Genomic DNA, 19,399 nt, shown 5'->3' with positions numbered 1-19,399 from the left:
TTAAACCAAACATTGAGCTCTTTGCCTCCTGAAAGCATTTGCAAATTTTTCAGATTTGAGTGTAAATGGAACTTTATCTAAGTTATTGGATTTTGTTTTATTCTCCAGCATAGCTTTTCTTTATTTCATCTTAGCACTTATCACAACTTGTAATTATTATTATCATTATTATCATTATTTGGTGGGGTGGGTTAGGGTTTGGGGGAAGTTGGTTGGTTATACTCACTCCCTACCTTGGTAGCACATTTCTCCTCTTCACTGATTTCTGTGGAGCCAAGCACAATGTATAACATAATAAACAATAAATTTTTCTTGAACTATTTGATATATTATAAATGAAGATCTAGTGAATGAGTAGTTGCAGTGTTTCTGACATCAATGTGAACAGGAAGATATACTTTTAAAAATGTGATGACTTAATTGTAACTTTTTCTTTTCACTTCATATAAATATTTTTTTTCTTACATTAAATACTCATGGTTCACATGAGAGCTAAAATAAAGTTCAGTTATACAAGAATAAGGTAATATGCTATAAAAATATCTACTACTAATCTTTCAAAATATAGAGTAAAATTAACAATTAGCATAGTTAAAATAATATAAAACATAAATAAAACAGAAAGGAGGTATTCTTACAACCTAATTTGACAGCTATGACGGGTGTTTTTTGATACTACCTACACTTCATCTAGTATAGTAAGTTCAAAGTGAGTCTTAGCCAATCAGTTAATTGTTTAACTCTTCAAAATTTATTGACCCTTTCCATTCTTTATTTCTTTATTCCTTTGAACAGTCCTATGATGTCTGTGGAGAAGATATTTAATTTTCACTTGACAGATGTAGAAACTGAAGTTCAGAACAAATAAGAATCTTGGTTATCTGACTAGGGATTGCTAATTCAGTAGCTTTCCATCATAAAATATTCTTTTCTAAGTATGTGTTGTCATATACATCAAGACTCAAACTCAAAAGCATAAAGTCAGACCAGTGAGTAAAAGGATTATGGAAGCTGGGGGTGGAAGGAGTATGGGAAGGGAAGAGCTGAGCTTCTCAAAGGGATGACTCTATATGGAAGCTTACTACTTTTGCACCATGCAGGAAGGCAGGCCCAGGATTACTCAAGAAAAGCTGGCCCTACATGACGTCTTCTAAACACTGATAACTATTTTAATCTTTGAATAAATAGGTACTCATGATATTTCACCCATCTGTGGCTGGCTTTGACCTTGGGCTAAATGTTTGCAACCTCATTAATGCCGAAAGACTTTTTTTTTTTTTTTTTTTTCTGAAACTTCAGTAAATCTTCAAGTATTCAGAGAGTTTGGAAACAAAGCTGGCTGTCTAACAATGTGACCTAAAGAAGTAGCACCTTAGAAGAGGATGTCATAACCTTGTGTTCTCTCTGCCAACAAAACATACTCTCTTGACTGAATAGATGGGTTTGATATTGCAGCAGCACAAGATGATTACATTTCATTATAATGTATGGTCAGTTTGGCTCCATGAAAAATAGTTACTACTTAGGCCTTGGAATGATGCATAAGTCTTCTTTACAGATATTCCTCCTAAGCTTAACTATGTAATTTTGAGAGTCATGTTTCTACGAACTTCTGATTCTCTTGTTAATTAAAAATTTTATAGTGGAATGAGAAGAAGATTTTTGCATAATTCTACAGTATATTTTATGAAAAAAATTGCCCTTAAGGTTTTATTATAGAATATTTGTAAAAACTTAAAATATTTTATATGCAGAAAGACTATATTAATTACACACTGTGCCAAATCATACTATTTTAACATAGAAGCTTTAATGAAAGACAGTATTCTAAAGGTAAACTTTGCCACTTTTATAGAAGTTAGTAATGAGGTTCTATCAAACAATTTATGTACATAATTTATGCTTCCTTTTGGTGGTATATTCACTCAATTTATTTTTTGGAGTAACTACTGGATTTTAGGCATTCCACTGGGTGTAGTGGATGAATGGGAATAAAAAGATAAGGTTCAGCTCTTCTGGGACACATTTTCTAGGAGTGAAACAAGGAATATTATAACATGATAGAATTGAATATATAAATAATATACTACAGTCAGCTCTCTATCTACAGATTCCTCATTCTTGGATGTGGAGAGCCAATTTTATGAAACTTGAATGTCTATAGATTTTGGAATATGTAGGGCATCCTGGAGCCATTCAATCCTACATTAATATTGAGGAATACCTGTGCTGTAATGTTATAAACATAACATAACATAACATAACATAACATAACATAACATAACATAACATGACATAACTCAATATAAGGCAATGTGATATAGTATAAACCAGTAGGAGTTTTCTAATGAGGAATATAAATTTCAAAAACACAAATCCAGTGACTTAATTCTTATCAACAAACACAAAATGGAAATCAATTCTTCCTTTTCTGTGTATTGTCAGCAATGTGTTGTAAGTTCTGCAAATTGTGTTTAACTAGTTACAACTAATACTTCTGCAGTCATCTAGCTTTAAATAGTAAGTGTTTCTAAACATTGCTCAAAATAACTTGAACCATCTCCTTTTATTTGAGTCATATTTTTTAGAAACTCCTTTTTTTGGTTTTATAATGATTTTTATTTCTTTACATTATAGCTGGTTTACAGTGTTCAGTCAATTTTCTACTGTATAGCAAGGTGACCCAGTTACACATACATGTATACATTCTTTTTTCTCACATTATCATGCTCCATTGTAAGTGGCTAGACATAGTTCTCAGTGCTATACAGCAGGATCTTATTGCTTATACATTCCAAAGGCAGTAGTTTACATCTATTAATCCCAAATTCCCAGTCCATTCCACTCCCTCCCCCTCTCCCTTGGCAACCACAAGTCTGTTCTCCATGTCCATGAATTTCTGTTCTGTGGAAATTTTCATTTGTGCCATATATTAGATTCCAGATATAAGTGATATCATACGGTATTTGTCTTTCTCTTTCTGACTTACTTCACTTAGTATGAGAGTCTCTAGTTCCATCCGTGTTTCTGAAAACGGTATTATTTTCTTCATTTGTATGGCCAAGTGGTATTCCACTGTGTATATATACCACTTCTGAATCTATCCATCTCTTGATGGACATTTAGGTTGTTTCCATGTCTTGGCTATTGTGAATAGTGCTGCAATGAACACATAGGTGCATGTGTCTTTTTCAAGGAAAGTTTTGTCTGGAGAGATGTCCAAGAGTGGTCATATGGTAGTTCAATGTGTAGTTTTCTGAGGTACCTCTATAATGTTTTCTATAGTGGTTGTACCAATTTATAATCCCCAAAATAGTGTAGGAGAGTTCCCTTTTCTCCACACCCTCTCCAGCCTTTGCTATTTGTGGATACATTAATGATGGCCATTCTGACAGGTGTGAAGTGGTATCTGATAGTAGTTATGATTTGTATTTCTCTAATAATCATTGATGTAGAGCATTTTTTTCATGTGTTTGTTGGCCATTTGTATATCTTCTTTGGAGAAATGTCTGTTCAGGTCTTCTGCCCATTTTTTCCCATTGGGTTGTTGGTTTTTTCACTGTTAAAGTTGTATAAGTTGCTTGTATATCCTAGAGATTAAGCCCTTGTCCATTGGATCATTTGAAACTATTTTCTCCCATTCTGTAAGTTGTCTTTTTGTTTTCTTTTTGGTTTCCTTTGCTGTGCAAAAGCTTGTCAGTTTGATTGATTCCATTGGTTTATCTTTGCTTTTATTTCTGTTGCCTTGGGAGACTGACCTGAAAAACATTTGTAAGGTTGATGTCAGAGAATGTTTTGCCTATGTTCTCTTGCAGGAGTTTGATGTCTTATATTTAAGTCTTTAAGCCATTTCAAATTTATTTTTGTGCATGATGAGAGGGCTTGTTCGAGTTTCATTGATTTACATGTGGCTGTCCAGTTTTCCCAGCACCATTTACTGAAAAGACTGTCTTTTTCCCATTTTATATTCGTGCCTCCTCTGTCAAAGGTTAATTGACCATAGGTGTCTGGGTTTATTCCTGGGTTATCTATTCTGTTCCATTGGTCTGTCTGTCTGTTTTGGTACTAGTACCTCACTGTCTTTGATTAGTGTGGCTTTGTAATGTTGCCTGAAGACAGGGAGAGTTATGCCTCCTGCTTGGTTTTTGTTCCCAGGATTGCTTTGGCAATTCTTGGTCTTTGGTGGTTCCATATAAATTTTTGGATTGTTTGTTCTAGTTTTGTGAAAAACGTCATGGTAATTTGATAGAGACTGCATTGAATCTGTAGATTGCTTAGGGTAGTATAGCCATTTTTACAATATTAATTCTTCCAACCCAGGAGCATGGAATAGCTTCCCATTTCTTTGAATCCTCTATAATTTCTTTGATTAATGTTGTATAGTTCTCAGCATATAAGTCTTTCACCTTCTTGGTCAGGTTTATTCCCAGGCATTTGGTTTTTTGGGGTGCAGTTTTAAAAGGTATTATATTTTTGTATTCCTTTTCTAATATTTCATTGTTAGTATACAGAAATTTGATGATTTCAATGGTAATCTTTTATCCTGCCACTTTGCTGAATTTGTTCATCAGTTCAAATAGTTTTTGGGTTGAGTTCTGTGGGGTTTCTTTATATAGTGTCATATCATCTATACACAGTGACAAATTTACCTCTTCTCTTCCTATTTGGATGCCTTTTATTTCTTTTGCTTGTCTGATTACAGTGGTTAGAACTTCCACTACTATGTTGAATAACAGTGGTGTGAATGGGCATCTTTGTTTTGTTCTAGATTTTAGTGGGAACACTTTTAGATTTTCTCTGTTGAGAATTATATTTGCTGTGGGTTTTTTGTAAATGGCTTATGTTAAGTAATGGTCCCTCTGTATGCACTTTGGTAAGTGTTTTGATCATGAATGGATGTTGGACTTTGTCAAATGCTTTTTCTGCATCTATGGAGATGATCATGTGGTTTTTGACTTTTGTTAATGTGTATGAAACGATTGATTTGAATAAATTGAATCATACTTGTGAACCTGTGATGAATCCCACGTGGTCATGATGTATGGTCTTTTTTATATGTTGTTGGATTCAGTTGGCTAAAATTTCGTTGAGAATTTTTGCACCTATATTCATCAAAGATATTGGCCTATAGTTTTCTTTTCTGGTGGTGTCTTTGTCTGGTTTTGGTATTAGAGTGATGTTGACACCATAGAATGATTGGGAGTATTCCTTCTTTAACCATTTGGAAAAGTTTAAGGAGGATGAGTATAAGTTCCTAAAGAGGTAGAATTCACCTGTGAAGCCATCTGGTCCTGTGCTTTTATTTGTAGGGAGTGTTTTTATGACATATTCAATTTCATTTCTAGTGATTGGTCTGTTGAGTTGATAAATTTCTTCTTGATTCAGTTTTGGCAGGCTGTAAATTTCTAGAAAGTTAGGTGTTTCTTCTAGGTTGTTGCTTTGTCGGCATACAATTGTTCATAGTATTCTCTAAACGGTTTTTTATATTTCTGCAGTATCTGTTGTGATTTCTCCTTTTTCATTTCTTATTTTGTTTATTTGGGTTTTTTTTTTTTTTTTCCCTTTTGGTGGGTTTGGCCAGAGGTTTGTCAATTTTGTTTACCTTTTTAAAGAACCAACTCTTGGTTTTATTGATTTTTTTCCGTTTTTTTTTTTTTAATTTCTATTTTGTTGATTTCCTCTTTGATCTTTATGATTTTCTGCCTTCTGCTGACTTTAGGTTCTGTTTGTTCTTCTTTTTCTAATACATTTAGGTGGGTTAAGTTGTCGATTTAAGATTTTTCTTCTTTTTTGAGGAAGGCCTGTATTGCTATGAACTTCCTTCTGAGCACTGCTTTTGTGGCATCTGGTAGATTTTGAGTGGTTGTGTCTTCATTATCATTTTTCTCAAGGTATTTTTAAATTTCCTTCTTGATTTCCTCATTGACCCATGGGGTTTTAGTAGCATGTTGTTTAGTCTCCATGTAGTTAGTTTCTTCTCCTTCCTTTTCCTGTGGTTGTTTTCTAGTTTCATGGCATTGTGAGAAGATACTTAAAATAATTTTTATTTCATGCCATTGCATCAGAGAAGATACTTGAAATAATTTTTATACTCTTAAATTCGTTGAGGTTAGCTTTGTGCCCCGGTATGTGTTCAATTCTTGAGAATGTTCCATGTGCCCTTGAGAAGAATGTATATTCTGATTTTTTTGGATGTAATGACCTGAAAATGTCAATTAAGTCTAACTTTTCTATTGTGTCCTTTAGGATCTCTGTTACCTTATTGATTTTCTGTCTAGAGGATCTGTCTGTTAGTGTGAGTGGGGCGTTAAATTCTCCTACTATGATTGTATTCCCATTAATTTCTCCTTTTATGTCTATTAGTATTTGTCGTAGGCATCTGGGTGCTCCTATATTAGGCATATATATTGACGATTTTAATATCCTCCTCTTGAGTGGATCCTTTTACCATTAAGTAGTGTCCTCCTTTGTATTTCTTTATGGCCTTCATTTATTTTTTTTCTTTATTTTTTTTTTCTTTTGTCTTTTTAGTGCTGCAGCCAAGGCACATGGCGGTTCCCAGGCTAGGGCCACAGCCGCAGCAGTGCAGATCCGAGCCGTGTCTGTGACCTATACCACAGTTCATGGCAATGCCAGTTCCTTAGCCCACTGAGCAAGGCCAGGGATTGAACCTGCAACCTCATGGTTCCTAGTTGAATTCAGTTCTACTGCATCAAGATGGGAACTCCTATGGACTTCATTTTAAAGTCTATTTTGTCTGATATGAATATTACAACTCCTGCTTTCCTGTCCTGTACACTGGCATGAAATATCTTTTCTCATCCCTTCACTTTCTGTATATATGTGTCCTTTGCTGTAAGGTGAGTCTCTTGTAGACAGCAGATTGTATGTTTTTGCTTTTTTATCCAATCTACCACTCTGTGTCTTTTGATTGGAGCATTTAGTCCATTAACATTTAAGGTAATTATTGATAGTTATGTATTTATTGCCATTTTAACCCTTGTTTTCCAGTTGATTCTATGTTTCTCCTCTCTTCCTTTTTTTTTTTTTGGTTGGATGATTTCCATTTATTTTATGATTGTGTACTTTTCTTTTTTGTTTTTGTGAATGTAATATTTGATTTTGATTTGTGGTTGCCCTTTTTTTAAAGTATTTAACCCCTTCTTATATCTGCTTGCTTTAGCCTGAGAATCATATAGGCGCAAATACATTATTTAAAAAATATAGTCTAGATTTTCTTACTTCCTTCCCCACATTCTATGATTTTGAAGCTCTTTTTTAACATCTTCATGTTTATTCTTTTGTTGTTCCTTGTGTTTATCATCGCTTTTACAGTAGTTTTTGTTTTTTGTGGGTTTTTTTTCCACTTTAGATCTGTATGCTGGTGGTTGATTTCCAATTTTGGTTTGCTTCATCCTATTACTTCTTACTTCTTGTTTTATTTAGAGAAGCCCTTTCAGTATTTCTTTTAGAATGGGTTTAGTAATGCTGTACTCTTTTAACTTTTGTTTGTTCGAGAAATTCTTTCTTTCCCTTCCTTTTTTTTTTTTTTTTTTTGTCTTTTTGCCTTTTCTAGGGCCACTCCCGTGGCATATGGGGGTTCCCAGGCTAGGGGTCTAATCAGAGCTGTAGCTGCCGACACCACAGCCACAGCAGCGTGGGATCCGAGCCATGTCTGCAACCTACACCACAGCTCACGGCAATGCTGGATCATTAACCCACTGAGCAAGACCAGGGATCGAACCCGCAACCTCATGGTTTCTAGTCAGATTCGTTAACCATTGAGCCACGACAGGAACTCCCTTCCCTTCCATTTTAAATGATATTCTTGCTGGGTAAAGTATTATAGGCTGCAAATTTTTTCCTTTCAGATCTTCTAATATATCTTGCCGTTCTCTTCTGGCCTGTAGTGTTTCTGTAGAGAAATCAGCTGATAGCCTTATTGGGATTCCCATAGAATTAACACTTTCGTTTTCACTTGTTGCCTTCAGAATCCTCTATTTATCTGTAACTTTTGCCACTTTTATTATAGTATGTCTTGGTGTGGGCCTATTTGGGTTCAACTTGTTTGTGGCCCTCTGTGCTCCTATATCTTGATGTCAGTTTCCTTTAAATTTGCAAAGTTTTCAGACATAATTTCTTCAAATATATTTTCAACCCCCTTTTCTTTTTCTTCTCCTTCTGGAATTCCTATTATGTGTAGATTGGCTTGCTTTATATTATCCCATAGATCTCTTATATTACTTTTGTGTTTTTTCATTTGGTTTTCTGTGTGCTGTCCTGATTGGGAGATTTGCATTATTCTATTTTCCAAGTCACTAATTCATTCCTCCATGTTATTCATTCTCCTCTTTAGTCTCTTTAACTCAGTTTGCATCTCTGCAAGTGAATTTTTGTGATTTTTCTATGTTTCTCCTTATATTTTATAGTCCCTTTCTAAAGGAATCTATATTAATCTTCATATCCACTCTTAATTGCTTGATATTCAGCCTTAATTCCTTCAGTATTTTCACTATCTCCCTTTGAACTCAATGTCTCTCAGACTGCAAAGGACTGTTTCATTGTTTGCTGCTTCAGGTAGACTCTCCTGTTCCTTTGACTGGGAATGGTTTCTGATCTTCCTCTTGCTTATATTTTTCTTTTTCTGTGATTTTAGGGAAGGCAAACTGTAGTCTTAGAGGGCTACTTCTATGCAAGAACAGTCCTTTTTATTTTGTGGGAGGTTACTATTTATTTTTGGCATGGGAGTTTGGATGTTTGCTGTCTCTTTCTTCAGTGTGAGCAGGCTGTTATCCCTAGGGTGGTGAGTGTGTTTCCAGGAAGAAATAGGCAATGGTTAGGGCTAGTAGTCAGTGCCTGGTTGCTGGGCTTTTAACAGCAGCTAGGACTTGCAGTAAGGTGGTGCAGCCTACTCTCCTTTCAGGGCCCTAAGAAGTGGTAATGAGCCTTAGGCAGATTTGTGAGGTGTCCAGAGCATTTGGCAGTGGCAGCAGCAGTGTATGTGAGTTCCCAAGGGAGTGAGAGCAAGAACAGGTAATGTCAATTGCAGTGCCCTCCTTTGAGGTGATTGGGGTCATAAGTGGTGCTTGTTCTGGGACCCCTAGTAGTGGTGGCCCACCTCTGGAATCAGTAATAACTGCAGTGTTCTGCCCCTGCCACCTGCAAACCATGCAAGAAGCACCCCGTCCCACTTAGCACACAAGGGAAGTGCTGCATAGGCTGCTCCTAATTGCAGGGTCCTAGGAAGTGACAGTGATCAAGCATCTGGGTGCTGCTCAGAGCTGGTATGCTCCCAGAGATGCAAAAGCAACAACAGGTAGTGTTTGGTTGCAGTGTCCTCCTTTGTCATGCTCTTGAGGTGTTTAGGGCCGCAAGTGCTGCTTGTTCACGGACCCCTACTGGTGGTGGACCACGCCCACCTCTGGAGTCAGAGATAACTGCAGTGGTTTGCTCCCATCACCTGCAGACCATGCAAGAAGCATCCTGTCCTGCTTAGTCCGTGCAGCAAGTGCTGAACCAGCTGCTCCTAGTAGCAGGATCTTGAAAAGTGACAGTGATCAAGCATGTGGGCACCGTCTGGGGTGTTTGGCAGTGGTAGCAGCAGGGTGGGTGAGTTCCCAGTGGTTTGAGAGCATCAACAGGTAGTGTTCGGTCACAATGCCCTCCTCTGAGGTGCCCTCTGAGGTGATTGGTATTGCAAGTGGTACCTGATCATGGACCCCTAGTGATGACGTGCCACGCCAACCTCTGGAGTCAGAGATTACCATGGTGCTTTGCCCCTGCCAACTGTAGACTATGCAAGAAGCACCCTGTCCCACTTAGCCCACATAGAAGGTGCTGCACCAGCTGCTCCTAATTGCAGAGTCTTGGGAAGGGACAGTGATGAAGCATCTGAGCACTGCCTAGAGCATTTGCCAGTGGCAGCAGCAGGGCAGGTATGTTCCTAGGGGAGTGAGAGCAACAATGGGTGGTATTCTGTTGCAGTGCACTCTTTTTTTTGGCCACCCCCTGATGTGACTGGGGCCACAGGTGGAGGCCACTCACAGGCCCCTGGTGGTGGTAGGCCACACCTCCCTCCACTATCTGTCCCTGCTGCCTATAAATCATGCAAGAAGCACCACATCATACTTAGCCCTTCCACTTCCCTTAGCCCTCACAAGAGGTGCCTGGTCACCCAGAGCTGGCACAAGAAGTGCCTGGCCTCCCATAGACCGAGCAAGTGGCTTCTCGCCACTAGTAACCTGCAGCAGAGTCACCCCACCCTCTGAGAGCCCTTCTGCGTGTGTACAAGGAGATTCCTATGGCAGTCGACCCCTCCTCCTCTTGCCCTTCCCAACAATGGTGCCTTGTTTCTCCTGTGGGCCCAGATCTCCTCCCTGGTTCCCTATTCCTTGGTGTTCTACTCCCCAGCCTGTAACACACTGCTCCCCCCTCCATGGCACATTGCTCCTTACCCTTTCAGGCTGTCCCCACGCTGCCAACCCTAGTCCTCTCCCCGGAACTGACCTCTGGAGCCTAAGTTTTAGTGCCCAGCCCCTGCCCAATCATCTCAAGCTGTGGTATCTGGGCCAGTGGTACAGATGATCTGTGCTCACTCTACTTTGCCCTCCTCGGTCCATCTGCTGAGCTTTTCTTGGTGACTTTGAGGTCCCTCCATCTCAGCTGATCTCCCTGTTGGTAAGGTGGCTTCCCAGGATGTGGGTTCCTTTTCCCTTTCACAGCTCCCTCTCAGTAATGCTACTCTCATCCTGATTCCTTTTCTCTCTCTCTCTCTTTTTTTCTTTTGTTCTACCCAGTTATGTCAAGAGTTTCTTGCCCTTTTGGAGGTATAAGTTCATCTGCCAGTATTCAGTAGATGTTTTGTGTGAGTGGTTTTACATGTTGATGTGTTTTTTTGATGTGTTTGTGGAAGAAGGTAAGCATGCGACGTCTTCTCCTCCATCTTGATCCTTCCCCTCTATTTTTTAGAAACTTCTTTTCTTTTCTTTTATTTTTTTTGTCTTTTTGTCTTTTTTTTAGGGCCGCACTGCGGCATATGGAGGTTCCCAGGCTAGGGGTCGAATCGGAGCTGCAGCCGCCGGCCTATGCCACAGCCACAGCAATGCCAGATCCGAGCTGTGTCCACAACCCACATCACAGCACATGGTGACACCAGATCCTCATGAGCGAGGCCAGGGATTGAACCTGCAACCTCATGGTTCCTAGTCATATTTGTTTTCACTGCACCATGATGGGAAGTCCGATTTTTTAGAAACTTTTAAAGGCTATACTCACTTAAGAATTTAAAAGGATGAAAATACCTCTGTATGAGTTTGCAACTCTAAATATAACAATAATTTAGGATGACATCACTTTCACTTTTAAATAGATAAATTAAGTGATCTGGTGTAAAAAGCCAGTAATGTATTCAGTTACTCTTTGTTGTCAACAAAAATAGGCTAAAATTTATCTGCTGAGAGTTACTTTGGGAGATTTTATAACTACTCCAACTAAAGGCAATAAAGGTTGCCTACACCCATAATCATTGCTATCTGAAGCCTCTGAGAATACTTGAGGTTTTTTATGAGTAAATATCAGGAACATATTCTCTTGTTATGACATTTACTTCACAAGCTTGAAATTCAATCATAAATAGATGTAGATTACTTCATGTTTGAATTAATATTATTTAGTCCACACAGGCTATTATTAATTCATCTAAAATTTGATATCTCAAAATTAGTACCTTTCAAACTTCTCAATTACTCTTCTCCTCTTGGCTTGATACATGTTCTCAGTCACTAACTCATGCTTTTTCAAAGTGCCATTGCAAAAAGTCACTATATTTATGGGAAAAATCGTCCTAATAAAAATTATTAGAACTTAGGAATTGCTATTGATCTTCAAAGTAATTTATGGACATCAATTATTCACTGTCCAAAAACAGGTAACTAATCCAATACAACATTCACTTCCAAGAATAATAGGACAGACCTGCAAAGATTTCAGCCTCGCATACTTCCTAGTTTTTGATGGGAATGGAAAGAAAAACACTTTATTGAATCAGAATTTCTTTCTCTGTCATTGAGCTGCAACTTCCTACCTTTATTTAAAGTCACTGTATTTGTTTGCTTCTCTCCTAAGTTTAACCTGGACAATATAAATATCTTCTAAGATATGCCTTACCAAACTGTAAAGTATATGTTTTTGAAAATAGGAAAATAGATTATACATTAGAAATTAACTCAATGTAGGAAGTTCCCGTCGTGGCGCAGTGGTTAACAAATCCAACTAGGAACCATGAGGTTGCGGGTTTGGTCCCTGGCCTCGCTCAGTGGGTTAATGATCCGGCGTTGCCATGAGCTGTGGTGTAGGTTGCTGACGTGGCTCGGATCCCGTGTTGCTGTGGCTCTGGCGTAGGCCAGAGACTACAGCTCTGATTAGACCCCTAGCCTGGGAACTTCCATATGCCGTGGGAGTGGCCCAAGAAATAGCAAAAAGACAAAAAAAAAAAAAAAAAAAAGAAATTAACTCAATGTAAATCAAGTACACCTCAATGAAATAAATTTTTAAAAAAGAAAATAGGAAAATAATTCAGCATTTTTTGATATGTCCTCAAAAACTGCTATATTCTATGAATTTTACTTTATTTAAATAATATATTATTTACCTGGCAAAATATGGATTTATTTTAGCTTATTATTTTAGACTGGTTTATAAAAGAGAAATACTTATTTTTCTGAGGAAATTAAAAATTTGCCCCAACAGTTAGCTGTCAGTCAGTCCAAAAAGCAAAACGTGTGTTTTAAATATCATTTTCTTTGCCCAGAACTGTACCAAGCACTATGAGAAATAGAAATATTAAAAATAATAATAGATACAAATATGGCTTTTTATAGAAATTACTATGTCAAAACATGAAAGAAAGCCTAATAGCTACTATTTATAATTTCAAAGAAATGTTAATGTTTAAATGTAGAAAGCAAATAATCTACAAATTTTAAGATAATAAAACAATACAGGTTTTTTAATAATCATTTTTGTTGTTAATTTAATTATTTTAATAGCTTGTTATAAAAGTAGACTAGATTTCCTAGATCTGTAATTGCATTTATGCACATAAACAATAATCCATGTAACTCAGAATTTTGGTATTCCAGGAATACAAATTAAGATCTTGACATACAGACTTTAGTCCATAGACAAAATCAAATTTACTAATTTGGTGATAATGAGATAAAAGAAATAAAAATATTAAAAAAGGTAAAATGAACACCAGTGATTTTAAGACTTTTTTGTATTTATCAGAAGATGAAAGTCTTAACTAATAATAAAAACTTCATTTCATAAAAGAATGAACATTGCACCACAAAAAGCCAAAGAAAGATTTAATTTCCAAATATTTTGTAAATTATTTATTTTAAAATCTTAGGCTCTCTGAATTTTTCTCATTTTTCACTGAACAGTGAAAACAAACATAGGCTTGCCCTTGGAAACCACTGAAATACTCCAGCAATTCTCAGTGGAATATGTAGATGGACCCACTACTTCTAAGGGTTCTTTATTGTTCAAAAAACATATTCTGTTTACCTATTGTTTTAATAATGTACAACTCAATTAAGAGGGCTCAATACTATTATTTAGGGTCATGAAAATAGAGGAAAAAACAGAAAACCTCTGCAGAGTGTTGTGTGGGTTGTAAAAGGTTATGAGATCTGTTTTGTAATAAAATAGTGACACTGAGCAGCTTGGTGTAGAATGATAGGGTTTAAAGGAACTTGGAGGTCATGTAATCTCAATATCTCATTTTACAAATGAATAAATTGATAAGTGTCTCCATAACTGCATTTCAAAAGTTTTCATGGACCTCTTGCTATGACACAAGGGAAGGGATCAGCAGCTTCTTGGGAGCACTGGGATTTGGGTTGGATCTCAGGTGCAGCATAGTAGGCTAAGGATCCAGCATTGTTGCAGCTATGGCTTGGTTAGTGGCTGCAGCTCAGATCTGATCCCTGGCCTGGGAACTCCACATGCTGAGGAGTGGCAAAAAAAAAAAAAAAAAAAAAAAAAGTTTTGGGGATTAGAACCGAATTATTTAAAATGTTCAAAAAGGGTAGTGTGATGGTTTATTTTATGTGTCAACTTCACAGGGCCTGAGAAAGCCCAGATATTTTCCTCCTGTCTGTAGGTGTTTTTGCATTTGAATCAATAGACTGAGTGAAGCAGGTTACCCTTTCACTGTGCATGTGTCTTACTCAATTCATTAAAAGCCAAAATAAAATAAAAGGCTCAGTGGGAAATAATTCTTTCTCTTTGCCTAAAAATCTTTCCAACTAGGACTTTAGTTTCTCCTGACATCACATTCACTCAGAATAAAAATTATACCCTTGGATCTCCCAGTTTCCAGACTCAAACTGGAACTATACCATTAGCTCTCCTGGGTGTGGAATTCTTAGCTTCCATAATTTCAGGCCAATTCCTTATAATATATAATTCTGTCTCTGTCTCTGCCTTGCTCTTGCTCTCTGTCAGTCAGTCTCTCTTTTGTCACATACATACAAAACACACACATATGCACACAAATTCAAGAACTTAGCTAATATAAGTAGTGTATTCAACTGAGATGTTATCTCTAAATTCCTGAATTCTAGAACAGAAAAAATAAAATATGTTGTTGAATTAAATGTGTTTTATTGCACATAAAGTCATAATTATTGCATATAGGAAGTGTATAAAACTTGACATCCCAAGATGGAGTACAAACTGATAACATATAAAGGCTTAAAAAAAAAAGATTTACTCAAGAGAGGTCATGATTATATTACTGTATTCGAAATCTAAAAATTAGATTCCATGCCATCGCTCACTGTTTGCATTTGCTGTTATAGATATCAGGCATGCCCTTCTATAAGCCACCTTCTGGTGTTTAGTTAAAAAAGTGACACTTATTTGGAAGAATTATATTATGAATATTAAGAAAAGGGAGAAATTGGGGCTGAATTTGAAGTTAACACTATCTGGGCAGCACATAGCTTTCTAGTATTATATTTCCTCTGTGTCAAGTGTCCTAGCTCTCACTCTCCTTTCCTCCTCTGGCTATTTCCAGGTGTGATCACATTTCTTTTTCTCTTTCCTATAAGGAGTATAGAAATTAGTTATCATATTCATAACAGTGTATAGCAGAAATATACTCAGTCAATAAAGGGATCCACTGAAAATTCTTCCTAAAATCAGATGAGTTCATACATTGCATAGACTCTTTTCCTGAAATGGATTGATGGAACCACTGTTGGTTTCATCCTTTAGTGCCATTTAGTGTTGAGTAGGTGGACTACCCATTTTTTTTTTAACTGTTTGGGATTTAATCTTTTTTCATAGTCTATTGGACAGAAGTGTAGTAACATTTTATTAAGGCTTTAATTCATAGCAGCTGATGCTGGCAGCTCCATTTGTTGACAACTTAGTATTCCATACATCATGCTCAATACTTGTGTACATTATATCCTTTAGTGATATGGGTATGTTAAAAGATATGCTCGAAGCCTCACTAAGAGTAAAGATTCAAATCATCTGAGTCAAATCTCACACGATTTAATATTAGTGCCACATTATATTCTGAAAAATTTAGTATGATTGGGTGAGAATATAAATAAGTTAGATATGGAATAAAACAAACATGCAATACTCCAGTGATATGAATTAAAACACATATGCAATAAAACAAACATGCAATACTCCAGTGATATGAATTAAAACACACCTGAAAATATATGAGTTGTTGATAAGAACTGGCTTAGCTTTTGGATTCATACAGAAATGACTATACATCTAATTCACTTAATCAGCAAAAACAAAAATCTGATAGTGTATTTAACACTCAGTCTCCACTTTGGGACCAGGGCACAAATCTAATCTATTATCAAATTGAGAAAACTATTAAGACCATGTGCCATCACTGGTATGTCTGATCAGTACAAATGTGTCTTGTTCAGGTAGCTGTTGCTATGAGTGTGCTGAACAGTGTTTTCTATTTCTTGTTTATTTTACTCAGTAAAAACACCGTCAGATCTTATGGTGCAGGGATAACAAGGCTCCTTGATCTGTACCAAGTGCTTGACACACTGTTCAGGCAAGATGCATGTTCTGAACTATGGAAAGTTTTTGTCCATCTGCTGCTGACTATGTCAGATAGCTTAAAATATTTTAGAAGTCAGTGTTCCCATCGTGGCTCAGCGGAAAAGAATCTGACTAGCATCCATGAAGACACAGGTTTGATCCCTGGCCTCCCTCAGTGGGTTAAGGATCCAGAGTTGCTGTGAGCTGTGGTATAGGTTGCATATGTGGCTAGGATCCTGCATTTTTGCGGCTGTGGTATAGCCCAGCAGCTATAGTTCCCATTCAACCCGTAGTCTGAGAACTTCCATATGCTGTGGGTATGGCCCTAAAAAAAAATTTTAGGGGTCAAAATGACAAAATCCAATTCTGAGGATTGTGTGACTGGAAGTTGTGAGGAGAATTCAAATAGTTCAGCTTAGTTAAGAGGCTGTACCTAGTTAAGAAGGAAAAACTAGTGTGACCATTCTTCCCTCCCAGCTCCCCAGGACATCAAACCCAACTGGCTTGGGCTATAGGAGGCTGACAGCAGGACAAACCCTTGGAGGCTGTTTGTGATGGAAATCGATGGTTGGTAGAATGTATCAGGCCCTCTCAGTAACCTTGTCCTCCTCCCAGACTGCCTTCTCCAGACAGTGCAATCCCAAAAAGTGAAAACACTGACACTAATAGGTTCATCCTAGAGAAGAGTCACCCCACAAACATCTTTCTAAACTTTGGACAGTGTAGAATTATTTGTATAGCTGTAGAGAAAATTAACAAAAAAATATATATATATTGACCCAAATGTCAAAATCTTGGTTAAGTAATTCTGTTCCCAGATTTATTTATTGTGTAAAAATAAAGCCACACACATTGCTAACAGTTTATAATTGTCACCTGAGTATTGTTCATGTAATGTCTTCTTTGGGAAAATTCAGAATTGATTTTAAAATTAAACTTTGTTATGAGAAATTGCTTACTTACTACAAATACATACTACAGTTGTTAGATTATTTTTGGTGGGTGCTTATTTCCTTCTCTTCTTTTTCTTTACCAGAAAGCACTTTTGTGCCATTATTATTACTGAACCTCATAGAAAAATAGGTTTAGAAGAACATAAAATATATGGATATATTACTGGGTACAGGTATTTCTTGTCCCAACTTGATTCAGAGATAAAAGCATATTATGCTTTGAAATAGCTTGAATTGTTATTATGTTTTATTTCCAAGTAGGGTGAAAATTTTTAATACTAAAGTAAATTACCTGAAGCATGTAAAAAATGTTTATCTTAGCTATGGTAACTGCAGTCTGGGTCATATTGATGATCAATATCAAGAGAGTTCTTTATTCTCTCCATAGAAGTTACTTAAAAGCCATAGTAGTGACAACTCCATGCATTAATTTGGCATCCTCTGAATGTCTGTAATCATGTATGAACTTTAAAATTCCAAGGTGTTTGAAATAGTTTTATTAATGTACCATATTTATAAGACCTTAATAATACACATTTTTTTCTCTCCAAACAAGTCTGTATTAAGAATGTATCTTGTAATGGGAATGGAAAGCTTATTTACAGAATGATCTGCTTTCAAAAAAACTCAAAAGATTTATGGTTTTATTCATCATATAAGTGACTGAATAGCAAAACAGTAAAAAAAAATCATAATGGCAACTGGCAGGAAATAGACACCAGGTTGTAAGACTGTAACTCCTCTGGAACTCAAACCTGAAAAATATAAAAAAAAAATGAAACAAAATGTCTTGAGATAAAGTAAAATTACTTGTTGGATTAATTCTTCATGAGCCAAAAGGCTTACTATTATTTCTCTTCTAATAGCAAATTTTAGTACACTTGTTTCACTTACATTATATTTAATTTTAGAAAGTGTCTTCAGTTCCCTGTCTTAAGATAATCTGTTTTAAATGTAAAAATGTTTTCAAAAAATGCCTAAATTGTCCAAGTCTGATTAAAGGGAGGAGTAGGATTGGCCAGCACATGATGGATTATGACTTAGACTCAGGCATAGCTTCGGGTAGATGAGTGAGTGTTTCTTTTAAAGCAGAAAAATAAATTATTATTATGTGCTAAATATGACTGATTGGTGTGATCTGCTTAGGATATGATATTGAGAGGATATGAAAGTGCTAACTCAGCCCAGTATGAAAGTCACAATTGATTACCCTTGTCATGAATATAGGAAGAGAGGTATGTATACATGTGTTTAATATTTGCCATCCTTGCACTCAGAAGCCTGCAAGTACCTGTGGGAAAACTTTCTGGGCTTTTTTCGTAACAACAGAATGAAGACTACACCAATGACACAGAGTTGTGAGCTGTGGTGGATTTTTTTTTTCTATTCTTTTTTTTTTTTTTTGATTCAAATGAGGAAAAATAATACCATTTGTAATATGCAAGCACATTGCAAATTTGAGGGATTAGTTAAAGAAAATTGATTTATCCCCTTTTGCTCTCAAATTAAAATGGAAACATAGACTTTTTATTTTTTCACCCAACATTTAAAAAAGAATTGGAAAGATTCATAGAGTCCAGATTTCATACTGGCAGCTGTCTGTATTCAAAATCTACAACAGCAATGGTGATTCAACTTACTTGACATTTTTGGAATCCTAATTTCCTCACTGCTGCTTCCATCCCCACCATCACTAACTGTTCTTATTTCAATCAAGTAGTCCTCTTCAAATGGAACCAGAAGCTCAGCAGATGTGTTGTTTGTTTCCAAAATATGAGTTTGACTCTGTCTGTTTTGCCGGTATAGAATCTAAATAAAATGGTGAATCAAGTGAAAAGGACATGTTGAGGTTCAGAAACTCTTACAGAACACTATAACACTGAGCACTGTAAATGCTCTACCCCTCGGATGGAAATATCTGGCCTATGCCCTTTCTTTTAATTTAGTTAAGAAAAAGATTTTCATTTTGACCAGTGCTTCCAAAATGAGAATAGGTTTATCTCTATTAATTACATGGTTTGAGGCATTGTCTTTGGAGACTGCTGTGAAAAGTTCTTGGTTAGTTTGGACCCGTTTCAAATGTCTGAATACTATGCATTTGCCAAGAGATGATGTTCGTTATCAGTGATGGAAATGATTTGCTCTGAGTATTTTTTTTTTTTTTCTTTTTAAGGCCACACCTTCAACAATGGAAATTCCCAGGCAAGGGGTCAAACTGGAGCTGCAGCTGCTGGCCTTCATCACAGCCACAACCATGCCAGATCTGAGCTGTGTCTGCAGCCCACCCACAGCTTGTGGTGACTCCAAATCCTTAACCCACTGAGCAAGGCCAGGGATCCAAACTGTATCCT

The 19,399-nt window shown here is 36.6% G+C and overlaps 1 protein-coding gene across 1 annotated transcript in view; it reads right to left on the bottom strand.

The window, feature by feature from the left end:
• Nucleotides 17,676-19,399, bottom strand: part of CNTN6 (contactin 6) — a 260,598-nt gene continuing 258,874 nt past the window's right edge. The window contains 2 exon segments of the mRNA XM_021069266.1: nucleotides 17,676-17,803; nucleotides 18,689-18,857. Of these exon segments, the coding sequence (XP_020924925.1) occupies nucleotides 17,700-17,803; nucleotides 18,689-18,857 (273 nt within the window). The 3' untranslated portion in view covers nucleotides 17,676-17,699.

This window comes from Sus scrofa, chromosome 13 (assembly GCF_000003025.6).
Source record: "Sus scrofa isolate TJ Tabasco breed Duroc chromosome 13, Sscrofa11.1, whole genome shotgun sequence".
Classification (NCBI taxonomy): Eukaryota; Metazoa; Chordata; class Mammalia; order Artiodactyla; family Suidae; genus Sus; species Sus scrofa.
The sequence above is the reverse complement of the archived record's forward strand: the minus strand, read 5'-3'. Positions and strand labels throughout refer to the sequence as shown.